The 21,318-nt window shown below is 44.2% G+C and overlaps 1 protein-coding gene across 1 annotated transcript in view; it reads left to right on the top strand.

The window, feature by feature from the left end:
- Positions 1 to 21,318, top strand: part of NCOA2 (nuclear receptor coactivator 2) — a 470,775-nt gene that overhangs the window by 57,128 nt on the left and 392,329 nt on the right. Inside the window, 1 exon segment of the mRNA XM_030215383.1 lies at positions 6,606 to 6,778. Within this exon segment, the coding sequence (XP_030071243.1) occupies positions 6,606 to 6,778 (173 nt within the window).

Here is a 21,318-nt window from a genome sequence, read left to right as displayed (position 1 = left end):
TTATACAAGTTTAGGTCCACAAGTCTCTCCTCATATATCTTGTAATGCAAATCCAATACCATTCTCGTAGCTTTTCTTTGCACCGCTTCAATTCTTTTTACATCCTTAGCAAGATACGGCCTTCAAAACTGAACACAATACTCCAGGTGGGGCCTCACCAACAACTTATACAGGGGCATCAACACCCCCTTTCTTCTGCTGCTGCTACTACTACTACTACTATTTAACATTTCTAGAGCGCTACTAGGGTTACGCAGCGCTGTACAGATTAACATAAATTGACATAAAGGACAATCCCTGCTCCAAGGAGCTTACAATCTAAAGGGCGGAATGTCAAGTAGGGGCAGTCCAAGTTTCCTGAATAGAGGTATGATGGTTAGGTGCCGAAGGCGACATTGAAGAGGTGGGTTTTGAGCAAGGCTTTGAAGATGGGCAGGGAGGGGGCTGGCGTATGGGCTCAGGGAGATTATTCCAGGCATGGGTGAGGCGAGGCAGAAAGGGCGGAGCCTGGAGTTGGCGGTGTTGGAGAAGAGTACTGACAGGAGGGATTTGTCTTGAGAACGGAGGTTACGGGTAGGAATGTAAGGGGAGATGAGGGTAGGGAGGGGCTGTAGATCGAGTGCATTTGTAGGTTAAAAGGAGAAACTTAAACTGTATGCGGTACCTGATCGGAAGCCAGTGAAGTGACTTGAGGAGAGGGGTGATATGAGTGTACCGGTTCAGGCGGAAGATAAGACGTGCAGCAGAGTTTTGAATGGACTGAAGGGGGGATAGGTGGCAAATTGGGAGGCCAGTGAGGAGTAGGTTGCAGTAGTCAAGGCGAAAGGTAATGAGAGAATGGATGAGAGTTCGGGTGGTGTGCTCAGACAGGAAGGGGCGAATTTTGCTGATGTTATAGAGGAAGAAGCGACAGGTCTTGGCTATCTGCTGGATATGCGCAGAGAAGGAGAGGGAGGAGTCAAAGATGACCCCGAGGTTGCGGGCAGATGAGACGGGGACGATGAGGGTGTTATCAACAGAGAGAGAGAGTGGCGGGAGAGGAGAAGTGGGTTTGGGAGGGAAGACAATAAGCTCAGTCTTGGCCATGTTCAGTTTCAAGTGGCGGTTGGACATCCAGGTCGCAATGTCGGCTAAGCACGCCGATACTTTAGCCTGGTTTCTGCAGTGATGTCTGGTGTGGAGAGAGAAAGCTGGGTGTCATCGGCATAAAGATGATATTGGAACCCAGAGAGGGAAATGTAGATTGAGAAGAGAAGGGGTCCAAGGACAGATCCCTGAGGAACTCCAACAGACAGCGGGATGGGGGTGGAGGAAGAACCCTGAGAATGTACTCTGAAGGTACGGTGGGAGAGATAAGAGGAGAACCAGGAGAGGACAGAGCCCTGGAACCCGAGTGAGGACAGTGTGGCGAGAAGTAAGTTATGATTGACAGTGTCAAAAGCGGTGGATAGGTCGAGGAGGATAAGGATGGAGTAGTGACGTTTGGATTTGGCAAGGAACAGGTTGTTGCAGACTTTAGATAGTGCCGTTTCCGTCGAGTGTAGGGGGCGAAAGCCGGATTGAAGTGGATCGAGGATGGCGTGAGAGGATAGAAAATCGAGGCAGCGGCTGTGAACGTTCAAGTATCTTGGAGAGGAAGGGCAGGAGGGAAATGGGGCGGTAGTTGGAGGGACAGGTAGGGTCAAGTGATGGTTTTTTGAGGAGAGGTGTGACTACAGCATGCTTGAAGGTGTCAGGGACAGTTGCAGTGGAGAGAGTGAGGTTGAGGATATGACAGATGGGGTCTTCTGCTGGTCACACCTCTCTCTATACAGCCTAACAACCTTCTAGCTATGGCCACCGCCTTGTCACACTGTTTCGTCGCCTTCAAATACTCAGATACTATCACCCCAAGATCCCTCTCCCCGTCCGTACCTATCAGACTCTCACCGTCTAACACATGAATCTCCCGTGGATTCCTATTCCCTAAGTGCATCACTTTGCATTTCTTCGCATTGAATTTTAATTGCCAAACCTTAGACCATTCTTCTAGCTTCCTCAGATCCTTTTTCATGCTTTCCACTCCCTCCCTGGTGTCCACTCTGTTACAGATCTTTGTATCATCCGCAAATAGGCAAACTTTACCTTCTAACCCTTCAGCAATGTCACTCACAAATAAACAGAATCGGCCCCAGCACCGATCCCTGAGGCACTTCACTACTCACCTTTCCCTTCTCCGAGCGAATTCCATTCACCACCACCCTTTGGCGTCTGTCCATCAACCAGTTCCTAATCCAGTTCACCACTTTGGGTCCTATCTTCAGCCCGTCTAGTTTATTTAAGAGCCTGCTGTGGGGAACAGTGTCAAAACCTTTGCTGAAATCTAAGTAGATTACGTCTATAGCTCGTCCCTGATTCAATTCTCCTGTCACCCAATCAAAGAATTCAATGAGATTCGTTTGGCACGATTTCCCTTTGGTAAAACCATGTTGTCTCGGATCTTGCAACTTATTGGCTTCCAGGAAATTCACTATCCTTTCCTTCAGCATCGCTTCCATTACTTTTCCAATAACCAAAGTGAGGCTTACCGGCCTGTAGTTTCCAGCTTCTTCCCTATCACCACTAGTCTTTCATATAGAGCATATTCATGTCCTATAGGTTCTTTCTTACTTAAAGCAGTTTCAGTGAATTGTTGCACTAAACTCCTAATGCAAGGTATTACACAACAGCCAAGAAGTACAAATACAGCAATAACAATTATCATTGTGGTTAAACTAGATACTATAAAAGTTTTCCATTTCCCAAAAATATTGTCCATCCACCCTATCCAGGTGGTATCTACACCAGAATTCTCAGCGAGTTCATGTGGCATCTAATTGAGCAGCAATACCTTTAACTGCATCTCGAGTGTAATTAATGAAGCGCTGTTGATTATAATGTAATTAATCCAATCAACATTTTTGTTAATAGTGGACCACCAAAACAAAGAGGATTCAAAACCTGCAGCAATTTGGTTGTGGGCCTTGAATTCATCTGGCACCCTCCTTGGTACACCTATAAAGTCAATATAAATTCTATCATCAAAGGAACCAGGGATTTCTCGCTTCTTTTTAGAAAGAATTGGATTATCGACTGAGTTACTATGGTAAGCGGAATCACTAATTAGACTAGACCATATTTGCCTTGCCAGTTGGTGGGCAGCATTGAGTATAATGTTTTCATTCCACAATACCACCATATGTCCGCTCAAGGACGAGAAAAATCAGAAAACTTAAGGTCAGTGGTAGAGGTTAAGTGAGAGTTACATAGTGAAAGATTACCAACTGAGTAAGGATTCAGTATTTTTTTCTCGGGTTAGACAGATCCCAAAAATTGTCCCAGGGACTGGTGATCTGAATACCGGAGGTGTTTTCTCTCCCTTGGGTAAATCAGGGAACAGTAGACTGAGGGAAAGGCAGTGTGGTTCGATAGTTTTACTGGAACCCAAAAGCAGTTTTCACATGCACATGGTTCCATTGTAATCATTTACAACATTTAAGGCAAAAGGGACTGCCTGAGGCTCAGGGTGAGAAGCAGAACAAACATAACAATCAGATACGTTTAAACTCCGGATAGTATACCGAATCCAATCTAGCCACACATTAGCTTCCCCGAAACCAGTCTCAAGAACAAAAGTTTCCCTAAGGCTGGTTACATTGAGGAGCTTAATGGGAATCTTTGCTTCTGAAATTTGAGGTAGTAAGGGATGAAGTGAACCAGTATTGGATATTTGAGGGTAAGTGACCATCACACAAAAGCGACCAACAGGATCTGTGTTGGTGGCTTCTATTCCAATACCGAAGGTGCTATTAATCCCTTCATATGCCCTTTTAAAGGTAATAAGTACGGGATTACATTTCCCCTCTTCACAATTTGTACAGTCTACTGATTGTCGGACAAGGGTTATATTATGACGTAAGGGATTATTCCAAGCCAATTGTTTTTTTTTTTTTTTTTTTTTAGAATAGTTGGGTCCAGTATACCATCATACAGTAGCCCAGTTAAAACAAGGGGATACATGATGACTCATTCGATATAAATACACAAATAAACATAATATTGACAATACCATCGTTGCCAGTCTAAAGATCCACAATTGGCTATGTTACAAACATCCAATTGTAATGTGACTATCTCATCAGTTAAATTTATCTTTATTGTGGTCTTGACCGGATAACTTCCCAGAGTGTAGTACCTATCCATGTCTTTGGAATCTAAGTTATTTTTGCCAAAAAAGTCCTGGATTGAAGACTTGTGCTGATAGAAGTAAAAGTAAGAATAATGGAAAGCCAATAGATGGTTATGTTAAACAAAAATAATACAGTTCCTTTCTAATAACAGTAATATTATGGCTATTAGGAAGTTGAAGGTTAATAATAAATCCTATAACAGTGAGTCCCTAATCATAAACAGAAAAATTAACAACAAATAATACAATGTGAAAAATTAACAACAAATAATACAATGTTTTTCTAGCAGTATTAATACCAGCGCGAACATAGTAACATAGTAACATAGTAGATGACGGCAGAAAAAGACCTGCACGGTCCAGCTAGTCTGCCCAAGATAAACTCATATGTGTATACCTTACCTTGATTTGTACCTGTCTTTTCCAGGGCACAGACCGTATAAGTCTGTCCAGCAGTATTTCCCGCCTCCCATCACCGGCTCTGGCACAGACCCCGTATAAATCTGCCCTCCCATATCCTAGCCTCTCAACCACCAATCCCTCTTCCCCCCACCAGTCTCCTACACAGACATGTCCACAAACAGTAGTCCCCAGATAGTAAACTTAAGAGTCTGTGGCTCCAGGCACTGTTGTTTCAGGTTTGGGGTCTGCATGAGGCAAGGATGTCTGTGTAGGAGACTGGTTGTTAGCTGAGTCAGAACTGTGGAACATTCGAATAGCTTTAAGGTGCACCCAAGTGTGGTACTGTAACTTCGCTGCTATGGCTGATAGGGCCTCAATTCGGAAAGGTCCAACATAAACAGGATCCTTCCAAGTTTTATGGGTATGTTTCCTATAGACAAGGTCCCCTATTTGGGGTCTTCTGTACCACTTTCCCCCCTTCTGTCTGGCAGTTCCTGTGAAATGCAAGACAGAAATGTGATTAGAAAGTTATAGTGCAATGTAGGGATTATGCCGTGGGGAGGCTCATCAGGGTCATGCATTTGGGCTGCAGAAACCCTATGGAGCAGTACGGTTTTGGCAGTACGGGAGGCTCATCAGGGTCATGCATTTGGGCTGCAGAAACCCTATGGAGCAGTACGGTTTTGGGGGTGAGGTACTTTTATGTATGAGAGGAGCAGGAGTTGGGTGTGATCGTATGATCTTAAGATGGCCAAACAAGTAGTAAAGGTGATGATGAAATCCAGAAGAATGCTTGGGTACATAGGGAGAGAAATGCTTAGCAAGAAAAAGGAGGTGATAATGCCTCAAAGTCTCTGGTGAGACCTCATCTATTCAGCACAGTTCTGAAGTCTGCAACTTCAAAAAGATAAAAGCAGGAAGCAACTGGCCCAGAGGGTGGCTACTAAAATGGTTTAAGCATATGGAGACAGACTTAAAAGATCTATTATGTATAGAAGACAGGAGAGAGGAGATATGCGAGACATTTAAATATCTCTGTGGCATAAATACACAGGAGGTAAGCCTTTCAGTTGAAAGGACGCTCTGGAATGAGGGGTATATGGTGAAGGTGAAAGGGGACAGATTCAGGAGTAACTTAAGTAAATACTACTTCACAAAAAAGATGGTGAATTTGTGGAATGGCCTCCTGGTGGAAATGGTTGAGATGAAGACTGTATCTGGATTCAATAAAACTTCTGATTAGTATGTTGGATCTATAAGGGAGAGGAAGGGTTAGTAGAAGGCATGGATGGGGAGACTAGATACATATAATCTTTTATCTGCCTTCTGTTTCTATATGTTTAGTGATGGTTGGTAAGGGGAATTGACAGAGTGAGAACAAACTTGTGGTATGTGGGGGGCAGTTAGTGAGAATTGGCAGGGGAGAGATGGGTGCTGGGGATCAGCAAGGCACTGGAAAGGAATGAGGGATTGATTATTGAGCAACTTAAAAAGATTCAAAAAGCAAAGGTTGGAAAGTTCTTTGTAAGGGGAGTGGGGAGTGTTCTCTCTTTGCTCTGTCTCCAATACCTCCTCCCATAATTTTGAGGTTCTTTTTCCATGTCTCTCCTCCCCTTTGCCATGCAACCCTCCATTGCCTCAGGTACAAACTTAGATAGTGAGCCCTCCAGGGACCGAGAAATATTCAGAGTTACCTGAATGTAACTCACCTTGAGCTACTACTGAAAAAGGTGTGAGCAAAATCTAAATACATTTCTCAAAAGCCAAATTACCCAGACACTTGAAGCTAGAAAATATGAAATTCCTTCCAGATGTTCACAAAATTCATCTTCTGTAAGAAACTAGGAGCTGTGACTGTGGAGCTTTCCAAGTAAAGTATGGTAGTATGAGAATTACTTATGTGACTTATTTTAGTTCATGGGTGCTTATGCATTTTGCTTTCTGTCATTATGAAATATTGAAAGAACTCAAAGAAAATGTTTTCATTTCCTTGTAGCCCCAAAAGAAGCATTGAAAAACGGAACCGTGAGCAGGAGAATAAATACATAGAAGAACTTGCGGAGCTTATTTTTGTTAATTTTAATGACATTGACAATTTTAACTTCAAACCTGACAAATGTGCAATCTTGAAAGAAACTGTGAAACAGATACGTCAAATAAAAGAACAAGGTAAGAATCCTGTATAATAATTTGCTCCTCCGTCTGGATGCCTGGGTTCGTAACACACTTCCCATTGGTTGGACCAGTGGGAAGTGAGAGGGAAGGGAAGCCAGTTCCAGCCCCTTCCCCTCCGAGTTCCATGACCCCCTCCCTCCCTCCCTCCTTCTACTCCCGTCCGAGTTCCACGCCCCCCCTCTCTGAGTTCCACCACCCTGAGTTCCATACCTCCCTCCCTCCCTTCCACTCCCGTTCGAGTTCCACGCCCCCCTCTCTGAGTTCCACCGCCCCACGCCTCCCTCCCTCTCTCTCTGTGGCCTCCGATTGGAAGCAGGACGTGTGCGGCTGCCCCTCCCCTTCGTAAGTGCCGGCTGTTCTTTAAAACTTTTTACCTCATGGTCCGCTGGCAACAGTGAAGTTGAGCAGGCACGGCACGGCGCTTCAGACTGCCTTCGCTTCTGTTTCAGCTGTGCCTCTGTCCCGCCCTCCCGCAAACAAGAAATGGGGGCAGGACCAGAGGCAGAGCTTGAAACAGAAGCGAAGGCAGTCTGAAGCGCCGTGCCGTGCCTGCTCGACTTCACTGTTGCCGGCGGACCATGAGGTAAAACGTTTTAAAGAACAGCCGGCACTTACGAAGGGGAGGGGCAGCCGCACACGTCCTGCTTCCACTCGGAGGCCACAGAGAGAGAAGGAGGGAGGCGCAGGGGGTGCATGGAACTCGGAGGGCAGGGGAGGGGGTCCTGGAACTGGAAGGGGAGGGGGAGGGGGTCCTGGAACTCGAAGGGGAAAGGTGCCTGGAACTCTGAGGACAGGTAGGGGGGGCATGGAACTCGGAGGGGAGGGGGTCCTGGAACTGGAAGGGGAGGGGTCCTGGAAGGGGAGGGGGAGGGGGTCCTGGAACTCGAAGGGGAGGGGTGCCTGGAACTCTGAGGACAGGGAGGGAGGCAGGTAGGGGGGCATGGAACTTGGAGGTAGGGGGGCATGGAACTCTGAGGAGAGAGGGAGGTAGGGAGGGGGCCCTGGAACCTTGCTAGCACCCGTTTCATTTCTGTTGGAAACGGGCCTCGTTTACTAGTATTTAAATATTTTGTGGTTTTTGTTCTCTGAAATTATTAATGCAAGCAAAAAATCTTTCCTTTTAGTTTTGATTTTACTTTCGAATGATGTAATAATATGATTAAGTAGTCTGCTGTACAAAGCATAGTTGAATCTTGAAAACATTTTTATTTTGGGAGGCTAAGAAATAGTTCCTGCAGAAAAAAAGAAACTACATATACTTAGGACAGACTTTGACCAATTTTATTTGAGTCTAGGATCTAGCTCAAAAATTAAGATACCAGCAATTCAGCCATCTTCTCTACCTACCCCTCAATCCTTTGTACTCATTGAAGTTCAAGAGCAGGAGAAGGGAGACAGGGCATGTCTTCAGACATCTGCCACTGACCTTTTACAACCAGAATTAAGGCTGTTTTCCCTTACTGTGCTTAAGAAAACTTAGAAAAATAGGCCTTTAATGTTTCATGGGACATCAATGACAGAAACCAACAGCCTGTCTCCCCAAAGTGTGCTGTCAGTAGTATGTTGGTACTCCTCTGATAGCCATACCTGAGGTGATTACGCAGTCTTTCTTTTTTTTCTCTCCCATCACACAACCCCCCACCACCACCCTACTCCCTTCCAGTTTCTCTCATAGTAACATAATAGATGCAGCTAAAGACCTGTATGATCCATCCAGTCTGTCCAACAAGATAAACTCATTACATATGGTATATGATACTTCATATGTATACCTGATCTTGATTTGACCTTGCCATTTTAAGGGCATAGACCGTAGAAGTCTGCTCGGCACTGTTCTTGTTCTAAAATTTCTGAAGTTGTCATCAAAGCTGAGGATCAGGTTCTTACCATCTATGTCGCCAAGCAGTTGAGATATGAACTTAGGCAGTTTCTCGATCTTTTTCCATAGTGTCCCACCGATCAATCTGTGCAGTATGACTCCATGGCCCGATCTCCCGCGTTTTTTTTTTTTCTGCACACCACCGTCTGTGCTGGTGCCTCCAATCAGCTTGCGCCAATACAGATTCATGGGGGACACTGGTTTGGTAGAGGACTTCCAGGGCACAGCCTCTATGCTTGTCTTCTGCCCTTTCAGGGACGATTTTCTTTTCTCTTGGGCACAGGGCTTCCGCTGCTTTTAAGGCACTGTAGACATGGCTGGTGCTGACAGTGTTGTTCAGTGCCTGCCGTTTTTAGCCTCCATTTTTACAGACCTTTTTGAGCAGCTTGGCTTTTGGACGGGTCTGTTTCCTCATTACCTACTCGGTCTCCCTCCTTTGATTGGGGGCTGGATTATTTGCATTTTATTTTTATGCAGGCCTAAGGCCATGCTCCTTGCTGTTTTTTTATTAAAAAAAAAAAAAAAAAAAGTTCCAGATGGGAGCCTTGGTGCTGTCCCCCACGCATTTTAATTTTCTTCTTTTCTCTCGGAATGTGCAGCACTGCCATTTTTTGGTTACTAGTAATAATGTGGTAGCACTGGTTAACCAGGTCGTAGCCCCTTGTGTTCTTTGCCTGGAAGTTATTGGTGGCATGTTGCTTCAGTTCTCAGTGCTCTTGTTTTGGTCTCATAGGACCCACAAGACATTTCCATTGGTCAGTGCTGATTCTCAGCTCCGGGGCAGCACAACAGCGGTTCCCCTTTTCTTTGGCTATTTTGCTGTGGAGAGTCAGCGTTTTCTCAGTGTATTGGTTTTGACCATTGCTCTTTTTCTGTACATTAGCCTATTTTGGCTGCAGGGAACAGGTATCCTCATTTTCTTTGCTGTACAAGATATTGGGTATTGTTAGCGTCCTATGTTTTACATAGTGACGGTATTCTGGTAGTTTTATGTGTAGTGTCTTCACAGCTCTCTTTCTCCTGTTTAAAGGCAGTACCTTAGTACCAGTTCCTTCTGTGCCGCGTGTGCCTGCTTTCAGATTTTGATCTGGCAGTACACCTTAAGCCATGGTATGGTTGCATCCCTGTGGCGACAGTAGCCAGTATTCTGGTAGGCCATCTTTGGGACGCTTCCTGGTAGGCTGCAGGCAATATTCTTTTAGTCTGCCTTCTGTGAGCTTGCCAGGGAACTGCAGTCTGCCATCTTGTGTTCTCAGTTGTGGCAGCATTAATTACTGCCTTACGGCGGCTTTTCTACATGTGGCAGGGTGACAACATTGGATGGCTTCCTAAAGGAAAAGTCCATAGACCATTATTAAATGGACTTGGGGAAAATCCACTATTTCTGGGATAAGCAGTATAAAATGTTTTGTTCTTTTTTGGGATCTTGCCAGGTATTTGTGACCTAGATTGGCCACTGTTGGAAACAGGATACCGGGCTTGATGGACCTTTGGTCTTTCCCAGTATGGCAATACTTATGTACTTATGTAACATTCCTGCTGGCTGGATTACCAGTATCCTTGTCGACCTATGGTGGCCGCCTTCTACGCTGCGCAGTGGCAGCATAGTGCTTGATGGCCTAGATGCTGTATCTGTCTCTCTGTTCCCGCAGGGTGCCTTGGAATAAGATCCTTATTCCCTTTTCGGATGTCGAGACTGGCTCCGTATTTGGATGTTGGGATTGTCGATGTCCTTGGGCATCGAGTTTTGCTCCATCTTTGGATGTCGAGCCTTGCTCCGTCTTTGGATGTCGAGCATAGTTCAGGTTTGGCAGATGGGCCTGCTCTGTGGCTGTACGTCTGGTCTTGTTTGATCTGAGTGTCAAACCTTTCTCCGGCTGGTGCCATCGAATCTTTCTCCGTATCTGGATGGCGGTCTTTTGCACCAGCTCTGGGCGTCAGGCCCTTCACCTTTGCGTTTTTGAAAGGCGAGCCTGGCGCTGTTCTTGCGGCTGTGCATGGCTGTTTTGTGGGTCGTTGAGACTTGCGCTGCATGACTGATTTGAAATTGTCTCTGGATGCCGAGACTTGCTTGTTCCTGCCTGCCAGCCCTTTCTCGGTCTCTGGATGCCGAGACTTGCTTGTTCCTGCCTGCCGGCCCTTCTTCGGTCTCTGGATGCCGAGACTTGCTTGCTCTTTGCTTGCCGGCCTTTCCTCGGTCTCTGGATGCCGAGACTTCCCTGTTTCTGTCTATTGTCCGGGTCGTTTTAGCTGTCAACCTGCCTCCGTCTCTGGTTACTGCCTTGGTCACCTCCATATTGGAAGTTGAGTCTGCCAGATTTCTGTGTCTAGATGCCGAACCTTATTCCATCCTGAGGTTCAAGCCTTGCTCAGCTGTCCCAGTGGTGCCTGCTTAATTTCAATGGGAGGTGTCTTGCTGTTTGTCCCTGGGGGTCAAGCTTGGATCCACCTCTTGTTCTCGGTCCTTTTCCATTTCTGTAAGTAGGACTTTATTCTGTCTCTGACCATTGGGCCAGGCTTTTTCTCTGTCATTACAGTAAAGTGCTGGTAGAGCAGGTCTCTTTTATTTTTTTTATTTTTTTATTATTTTTTTTTTTATTTTTATTTTTTTATTTTCCTTTCGCGTCTGGATCCGGGTTTGGTGGCCGTGCCTGGTGCCATTATTGAGCGTTGATCTCTCTCTGGCAAGTAAGTCTAGCCTTATCGGTAGAGGCTGCACTGGACCTCCTCTCTGAATGTAGACCTTGCGGGAGGTCAGCCTGTGGCTAGTCTCGGATAGTGGGATGGCTGACTGTTGATTCCTGCTCCGCTTCTGGTGGATGAGCCTGGTATTCTCTCCGGCTGTCGAGCCTTGTGCCGTTTCCAGCTGGCCTGCTGCGCGAATCTAGCCGCTGTCTCTTGCCTTCTGGTGGGCTAGTGCAGCATTCTTCTCCTGTTCATTTTGAGTCAGACTCCTTCCCTGACTCTTGAGCGTCGTGGGGTCGGCAGGTGTTGGCCTTTCTCATTCTTCGTTCTGAGGTCATGGTCCTTCCTCTGTGCTCATGTCTCTGGTTGGTTCCACTGTTCTTGATCCTGGAGGCAGTTTCAAACGCCGTCTCAGGATGGCAGGTTCTTTCGGGGCCTCACTCTTCCTCTTGCCTGCGTATCGGGACTCTGGCTTCAGCATTGCGAGTCTAGTCTTGGCCTCTCTCTGCGCTTTGGTGCATTCCACTGTTTTCTGGATTGATCTGTGGGACGCTGTAGAAGGTAAAATTAGTCCTTACCTGATCATTTTCTTTCTATTAGTCCCAACAGATCAATCCAGAGGCCCTCCCTTGGTGGTTCTTACCCGAGTATTTCTTCCCAGTTGTTCCAGGTCCTTTTAAGTATTTAAAAAAACAAAACACAAAAGAGAACGAAGTGTCTTGATACAGTTTACCACTTCGGATATTTCCCTCCCGCAGGAGTGGTGGAGGAGAAGCCTACTTGAGCTTTGTAGAGGCAGGAGACAGCTTACATCTTGGAGTTCTTCTTCTTCACTGCTTTGGTATCAGTTATAAGGAGGTTAAGGTGGCTGCGCATGTCCACATATAGTAAACCTGTGAAGCTCTCTCTATCTCCACCTGCTGGTAGAGGGACATAACCCACTCGTCTCTGGATTGATCTGTTGGAACTAATGGAAAGAAATTTAACAGGTAAGGACTAATTTTACCATAAGAGCTGTTTACCTAGCTGGCAAACAGAATGCAGTAGTGGGCAAATTGAACAGGTCCTTCAACCTCACAAATGATCCCTCAGCACCTCCTTAGTTCATTGAATATTTCAGCAGTGGGACCCTATGGCATTGAGATCTACCTCAAGTATATTTGAATGTGCCTTCACATTGTGCTGTATGATTAAATGAGTACAGAACTACCATATTCTATGTTGCATATCCCATTTTATGGAATATTCTACCATTAAAACTAAGAAAAATACAAGAAACTAAACAGTTAAGAGCTAAAAACTCACTTTTTTGTGCAAACTTACGGAGTTGAGAATGGACAAAGATCATGATGGCATCTAGTTAAAATGCTTTAAAGTTTTTGTATGTTTTTATGTTGGTAAGTTGTACATTGTGTACGTGAAAGTGTAAACCACCAAGAACTGCTGGATTGAGCGGTATAGAAGAGATTGAAATAAATATTCAGCCACGATCAGGGTACAGACCATAGAAGTCTGCCCAGTACTGGCTTTGTTTCTCAATTACTGGTGGTATTAGCTAATCTCTGCTAAGCTTTTTTGGATCAAATCCTTCTAAACAGGATTCCTTTGTGTTTATCCCACACATTTTTGAATTTGATTATCATTTGCATCGGTTGCATCTCATATTCCTTTCTCCAGTAATTACTGCTATACTTTTTCTTTGTGTACACAGCTTAGATGCTGTTGTAATCCATATTCTCCGGGAACAAGCAGTGTATTGTTTCTCACATATGGGTGACATCATCCAGTGGAGCCCGGTATGGATGCTGCCCAACATATCTCTTTTAAGAAGCCTTTAGCAGCATCCCACAGTGCATGCGCAGGTGCTTTCCTGCCCAGCGTGCAAACACAGGACTATCTGTACTCTAAACACAGAGGTACTAGCAGAGTACCTCTCCACTCTTCTCTAGATCAGGGAGGTAGACCACATTCTACTAAGACAACAGAGAATGGGATTCTATTCCAGTTTCTCCGTTGTAACAAGCAACACGAGACGATTCCACCCAACTTGGTCTTCAAGACCATGAACATATATCTAGTCAAAAGGTGAGAATTTCTCTAGATACCCTTCTGCTTATGATTCAAGTGACCAATTGACTTTGCTCTCTTTTGTGGATGCATACACTTCAATACAGATTCTTCCGATCCACGGAAGGTGTCTCAGATATTGGCTGGATAAAGTCACTACCAATACCGTGTTTGGCTGTTCAGCCTTGTGTTAGCTTCCAGTTTGTTAATGAAGTGTGTAGGAGAAGTTACAGCATTGCTTCGCAGACTATGTATCCATAAGTTCCCTACCTGGCAGGTATTTGTGACCTGGATTGGCCACTGTTGGAAACAAAACAGGATGCTGGGCTTGATGGACCTTTGGTCTGTCCCAGTATGGCAATACTTATGTACTTATGGATGAATGGTGACTAAAAAACACATCTGGGAAAGGTGGTTAAGTGTACATCTGCAGTATTATTTGATGATAGAAACTTGTACAGTTTCTAATCAACTGCCCTGAGTTCTTCCTATGTATTGCAGCTCTGCAGCATATGGTACAACCTGAGGTCTCCCTGCCTCAAGCCAGGACAGATGCCCTCATTGCCATTGTCGGTTATGTCCATAGCAGCTGGCATTTTGTCTGATGGAAGTTGCTAAGCCACACAGCCTCCACAGTACACGCTTAATCTTTAAGGCGCCTACTGGATCCTAGCTTCCCAGGCATATCAGGTAGGACTGGATTTACTAGATATCTTCTACATCTTCCCAGAACTGGCTCAGTAATTCCTCTAGTGCACATTCCAGACCTCTTTGAGCCTGAGGTTACCATTGCACATTTCCACAAATTCACCACTATGGGCTTCACGTCCAGAGGACTTGGTCTGCCTGAGCTACAGAGTACCATTACAACCTCTCGGACATCTGGACGATTCCAAATGCTCTGAGTAGTTTTTAGAGATCAGCTGTCCAACACAGTTATGCTTCGTCTACCAGACAGGTTGTAATGTGGACTGGGTTCCACTGCCATGAGATAATGCTTCAGTCAACATACCTGGCAGATAGTGGACTGGCTTGGCAAACAAACTGAGCAGAACAATACCACCTCATGAGTGGTCTTTTAAATATGGATGTTGCAAGTCAGGAGAGTGAGTCTTTTCCTTGATGAAACTTTTTGGTCACTCATCTTGCTAACAAGGCTCAAGTTACATCACAGTCTTGCGTCAACTATCTTTCTACTGCATTGTGGAGTAAACTTCTTCCGCATACATTTTGCCTGATTCCTTTCATAGGGAAGACCTTTTTCAAACTTAAAATAACAAAACCAGGATCTTATTCACTAAATGTCATACATAGGTGAAACGAACCTCAACCAAGATAGTGAATATCACAGAACTTAAAAATAGTTAGACCTCATAAAACTGTAGCAGCTACTACATACTTACCATGATCCGTTTTAATGGTGTTCACTGCTGCTCATAGTTTAAAAAAAAGGTAATCAGAGATCAGAAAAACTTCCTTCTAGTGAATGTGTCCATGAAAAATTATTTTTTCTGTTTTTATCTATATAACAAAAGCATCTCGTATAATTCCAAAAATGTTCCCAATATCACAGACTGCACTTATCTTATGATAGTTCATCATCAGATTCTTCACACAATGCTGTAGCTTGCCACAATCTTGAGCACAGGAACAAGTCCTGCACTGTCCTGTTCCTGTGCTCAAGATTGTGGCAATCTATAGCACTGTGTGAAGAAGGCACCTGTGCATGCGTGGTGAGACGCTGCCAAAGGCTTCTTAAAGAGATATGCAAGGCAGCATCTGCACTGGGCTCTGTTGGATGATGTCACCCTTATGTGAGAATACATGTTCTGTTGTCCTTGGAGAACATCTGCTATAAGGTAAGTAACTTTGCTATATATTAAAATAAATCGCAAACCTCCAGGTGTGACTGATATGTGATGGAATGTGACCCAGATATTTTTGATTCTAAAAGGTCAGGCTTCAAACCTGCTTTTCTACTGACTAAAGTTTGGCTGCTCAAAGTTGGCAGAGGCTTGATGTGAGGACCTCAAGAGTTACATTGACTATTGGTGGCTAAATTTGCTGAAGAAAGAACCTCTTAGCTTCTTGGTCAGAGAATAGACCAAGGAGACAGAAACTTGTTCTCTTCCTGTCTCCTCTCTCCCCCCGTCCCCCCCCCCAAAAAAAAAGCTGAGGTTGGCTCTCCCAGCTTTGTATTCGAGCACTAATGCACAGCAAAGGTGAGCTCTCTCAAGTTCTGCATTTGAGCGCTAATGTAGAGCAAAGGCTTTAGAATGTAGACTTGTTTCTTTCTTCACTTGGCTTGAAGATCAGTGAAATGTGTTCCTCTGTTTACTGTTGGATCTAGCACCTACTCCTGCAAATCAGTTTCCTAGAAATTTGGTGGTTAATTTGTTTATCAAGTCTAGGCCTCTTTAACAAATTGCACATTATCTAGACATGATAGGTAGTGCGGCTGATTTTGATGCAGAAGATGTAGGACTTAAATGACTGCACTTCTTTTCATCCAGTTTCAGAATATCCCATAGTTAGCTAAATTGAACAGGTGGGTTATATCTCAGTTTGACCAGTATAGAGGATAATATCTTGGATCCATAGCAGCATGGATTTTGAAAGGGGCACAGTCCTGAAACTCTGATTTTATTTTAGATAAAAATCTTAGATATAGAGACCAGGATCCAAGATGGCCGTGTAAACGTTAATTGCTAAGGACGTACCTCAAGTTTCTCCTTAATCCTAGGCTGTGAGGTTCTCTGCAAATCCCACGAGTATGGGGAAGCGGAGAGGTAAAGTGCGGGAGACTCCCTCAGCCAGCACCGGACCTATTCCTCAATTGCAGCCGACGGTGGAGCACTTTGGGTGGACAACCATCCCAAGACAAACTACTTCTCCTTCTACCAGAGCGGCCGCGATGACGTCTGACGGCAGTGTAAACGGGGTTTCTTTAAGCCCCGTACAGCGCACAGCCCCACCTCAGCCAGGAGGAAGTAGAGCGGAGCTTGGCCCTGTAATACGGAGCCCAAGTGGCAGTGCAGAACTACAGGGAGGGAGCCAGCCCGCTCCGTCGGATTTGCCCAGAATGGAGTCAGTAGGAGACGATTTATTTAGTTTGCCTTCACAGACTGTGAGTACTTTGACTCAAATTCTGACTGCTCCACCTCCTGTCTTCATGTTGGGAACTGTGGAAAAACCGGCTGTGGTGACGATGGAGTCACTCTGGGACTTAACATACTCACTTTATTCCTCTCTCTCAAAAGTGACAGAAAAAAATGCGCTTGAAATAAAAGTTCTTTCTGAAGCTGTTCTTTCACAGACTCAGATTACCACCAAACAAGCTTCCCAATTAAATCAAATGGGGACAAAATTACAAACTTTAGAAACTTTGGGTCAGGCTACAATTAGAGATCGGAACTATATGTTCCGTCGCTTGGAGTACTTGGAAAACCAAGCAAGGAAATTAAATTTGAGATTAACAAACTTTCCACGTTCCCCATTAATACCATCGATTGAAATGGTGAAGAAATACTTAGTGGATACTTTGGGAATGCCAAGTGAATCACTTCCCCCTATTGTGCGAGCACAATATTTACAATTTAACAAAAAGAGAGACGGAGAAATTTTGCACCCACAAACAGGAGAAGGCATGAACTTGACAGCGTTCTTAGAGTCATCGTTGGAAGTCATTACTCAAAAAACCACTATGGTGGTAACCTTTGCCTTTGAAATGGACAGGAATGCAGTTCTAAAACTTTCCTTTAGACACTTGGATTCCCTATTCTTTGGTTCTAAAATTAGAGTTTATCCTGACCTTTCTAGAGAAACCCAGAAAAGACGCAGGGCTTTCCTGGCTTTTAGAGCGAGGACCCTGGCTCTTGGTGCTAATTTTGTTTTGAAATTTCCATGTATTTGTTGTATATTATATCAATCTAAACAATTTCAATTTTTTGAACCAAAACAATTAGAGGAATTTTTGTTAAGTAGAGAGGAACCAGTGGTATTAGTTGATTCCCAGACTCACACTGCATAAGGTAGGCTAGAGAAGAAGTATTGGAGAGCAATATACACAGTTTATTTTTCCATTTAGTTTCTGTGTACTAATTTTATTTTTTATTTCTCTGATTCTTGGATCATGTTATAAACAACTTTCTTGGTCGAAGTAATGTAATTTTTTTTTCCTTTTGTCTAATTAAGACATTATTGTCTGTTTTAGTAATTAATAATTTTCTGTAAGTTTCTTTTCATCTCTTTTGTGAGTTGTAATATTTTTAAATGCATAATAAATAAATAATAAAAAAAAAAATCTTAGATATAGAAAAGCCTGAACCAGCTTACTTTTTTTTTTAACTAGATGTCTTTTTCTTTTGAAGCAGTCATTTTTCATCATTTGTTGGAGCAATGAGATGTGTTTAGGATTAATAGAAAGTCAGCTCATGAGTTGTAACATATTTGTCAAATAGATTTGAGGAGGTTACTAAGTAATGATGCATCAGAGTGGCAGCCAGTAAAAGGAGGGGTTTCTTGGTGTTCTACATTGTCAAGCTCCCTTTTTAATATCCGCCCTTCTTCTCTTTACATTACTGAGGCAGCTAAATATATCCTTCCAAATCTATGCTGATGATGTTTTAACATTTGTTCTTTCTCAGTGAAAGATGATTCGTCTAAAATTTCATTAATTTACAATTTTCCTTATTTTTGCAAGTGGCTTTATAATAGTTGGTTGAGCATGAACATAGTAAATGACAACAGATAAAGACCTGTACGGTCCATCCAGTCTGCCCAACAAGATAAACTCATTTTACATGGTATGTGATACTTTATATGTATGCCCGAGTTTGATTTGTCCTTGCCTTTTTCTCAGGGCACAGACCGTAGAAGTCTGTCCAGTACTATTCTTGTACTAAGTTCTGAAGCTAACATTAAAGCCCCTTAAAATTTACACTCCAGCCCATCCCTATCTATTCAGTTACAATCATGGCCTAGACCATAGAAGTCTGCCCAGCTCCCGTTTTGTTTTCCAGTTATTGGCGTCGCCACCCAATGTCCTCTGATTCCACGGAACCATTCCTTCTAAACAGGATTCCCTTGTGTTTATCCCACGCATGTTTGCATTCCATTACTGTTTTCATCTCCACCACCCTCTCCGTGAAAAAATACTTCCTGACATTAGTCCTTAGTCTGCCCCCCCCCCCCCCACCACACCAACCTCAATTCATGTCCTCTAGTTCTACCGCCTTCCCGTCTCCGGAAAAGGTTTGTTTGTGGATTAATACCTTTCAAATATTTGAATGTCTAAATCATATCATCCCTGTTTCTCCTTTCCTCCAAGGTATACATGTTCAGGTCAGCCAGTCTTTCCTTGTACGGTTTGCAATGCAAATCCCATACCATTTTTGTAGCTTTTATTTGCACCGCTTCCAGTCTTTTTACATCTTTAGCAAGATATGGCCTCCACAACTGAACAAGTAGCAAACAGTCACAGGGAAACTTCCGCTGAAATATGAATAATCACAACTCACAACCAGCGGGTATAAAGAGTCAATCATGAAACATTAGATGAGAACTGAGGAGGAGGGGACCTCAGACCAGTACCACTTCTTTAATCAATAAGGTGATCATTATGTGGTAACAATTGCATAATCATTGATCCCCTACCATCCTCCTCCCTTAACGGTGTATCTGTACTCAGTAACAGTGCTGTACCACAACTGAACACAATACTCCAAGTGGGGCCTCACCAACGACTTGTAGAGGAGCATCAACACTTCCATTCTTCTGCTGGTTATGCCCCTCTCTACGCAGCCTAGCATCCTTCTGGCCACGGCTGTCGCCTTGTCGTATTGTTACTTCACTTTCAGATCCTTCGACACCAACACCCCAGGGTCTCTCTCCTGAGTCGAGCTTACTAATCTCTCCCTTCCTATCTGGTATCTCTCTTTTGGGTTTCCGCACCCCAAGTACATCACTCTACACTTCTTGGCATTAAATTTTAACTGCTAGACCCTCGACCATTCTTCTAACGTTCGGAGATCCCTTCTCATTGTTTCTACTCCTTCCAGGGTATCCACTCTATTGGCTATTTTCGTGTCATCCGCAAAAAGGCACACCTTTCCTTCCAACCCTTCAGCAATATCTCCCACAAATATATTAAACAGAATAGGCCCCAGCACCGACCCCCGAGGAACTCTACTGCTCACCTTCCTTTCCTCCGAGCGGATTCCATTTACCACCACCCTCTGCCACCTGTCGGTGAACCAGTTTCTTATCCAGTTCACCACATTTGGTCCTAAGTTCAACCCTTTCAGCTTGTTCATGAGTCTTCTGTAGGGGACCGTGTCAAAGGCTTTGCTGAAGTCCAAGTAGATTACATCTAGTGCATGTCCCTCATCCAGTTATTTAGTCACCCAGTCAAAACAGTCAATAAGATTAGTTTGGCAGGATTTTCCTTTGGTAAAGCCATGTTGCCTCGAGTCCTGTAACCCGTCAGCTTCTAGAAAGTTAACTATCCTTTCTTTCAGCAGCGACTCCGTTATTTTTCCTACCACCGACGTGAGACTTACCGGTCTGTAGTTTCACACTTCTTCCCTGTCTCCACTTTTGTGAAGAGGGACCACATCCACTCATCTCCAATCTCGCGGAACCTCTCCCGTCTCTAAAGATCTATTAAATAAATCTTTAAGAGGTCCTGCTAGGACCTCTCTGAGCTCCTTCAGTATCCTGGGATGTATCCCATCTAGCCCCATAGCTTTGTTCACCTTCAGATTCTCCAGCTGTTTATAAACTCTTTCTTCCATAAACGGCGCAGTATCCACTCCATTCCCAGACGTTCCTTCGGCAGCCAACCGCGGTCCTTCTCCAGGATTTTCCTCCGTGAACGAAGAGAAATCATTGTTTAGCACGTTTGGCTATGTGGAGAGTGATGAATATAAAGCATTCTCATTATCTTTCAGTCTCGCAATTCCATTCCTATCTCTTCTCCTTTCTTGAATATGTCTGAAAAAGTTCTTGTCACCTCTCTTTACATCTTTAGTCATTTTTTCTTCCACTCGCGCTTTTGCTAGCCGTATTTCCCTCTTCGCTTCTTTGAGTTTAATCTGATAATCGTTTCCGTGATCCTCTCATTGCGTTCTTCTGTATTTCTTGAACAAAGCCTCTTTTGCTCTTATTTTTTCAGCTACTTGTTTGGAGAACCATATAGGCTTCCTGCTTCTCTTGTTTTTGTTTACTTTCCTCACAAAAAGATCAGTTGCCATATTTATAATAGACTTTACCTTGGATCACTGTTTTTCCACTTCTCCTACACCTTCCTACGCCAACAGCTCCTCCTTCAGGTATTCCCCCATTTTATCAAAATCAGTATGTCTGAAATCCCAGTACGTTGAGTTTTATGCGTCTGCACTCCGCCTTCGCCCTTATATCAAACCATACGGTGTGATGATCACTATTACATAGGTGGGCACCCACCCGGATATCGTAAACACTACCTCCATTAGTGAGCACTAGATCCAGCATTGACCCTTCCCTCGTGGGTTCCGTCACCATTTGTCTGAGCAAGGCACTTTGACAGGCATCCACAATCTCTCTACTTTCCGATTCTGCAGACGGGAAGTTCCAATCCACGTCAGACAAATTGAAATCTCCCAACAGTAGCACCTCTCCTTTCATACCAATCTTTTGAATATCTTCTATCAGATCTTTGTCTAACTTCTCCGTTTGCGCAGGAGGTCTGTCGATAACCCCCATGTGGATACAGGTTCCGTCTTCTCTTTCCAGGACGATCTATAAAGCTGCTTCTTTTCCCCGGGTTCCCCATATTTCAGCCGCTCTGATATTTTCTCTCACATACAGAGCCACTCCTCCACCTCTTCGGCTCTCTCTATCCTTCCTAAAAAGAGTATAGCCC

Source organism: Microcaecilia unicolor, chromosome 1, assembly GCF_901765095.1.
Source record: "Microcaecilia unicolor chromosome 1, aMicUni1.1, whole genome shotgun sequence".
Taxonomy (NCBI): Eukaryota; Metazoa; Chordata; class Amphibia; order Gymnophiona; family Siphonopidae; genus Microcaecilia; species Microcaecilia unicolor.
Note: the sequence above shows the minus strand (reverse complement) of the source record. Positions and strands in the feature narration are given on the sequence as shown.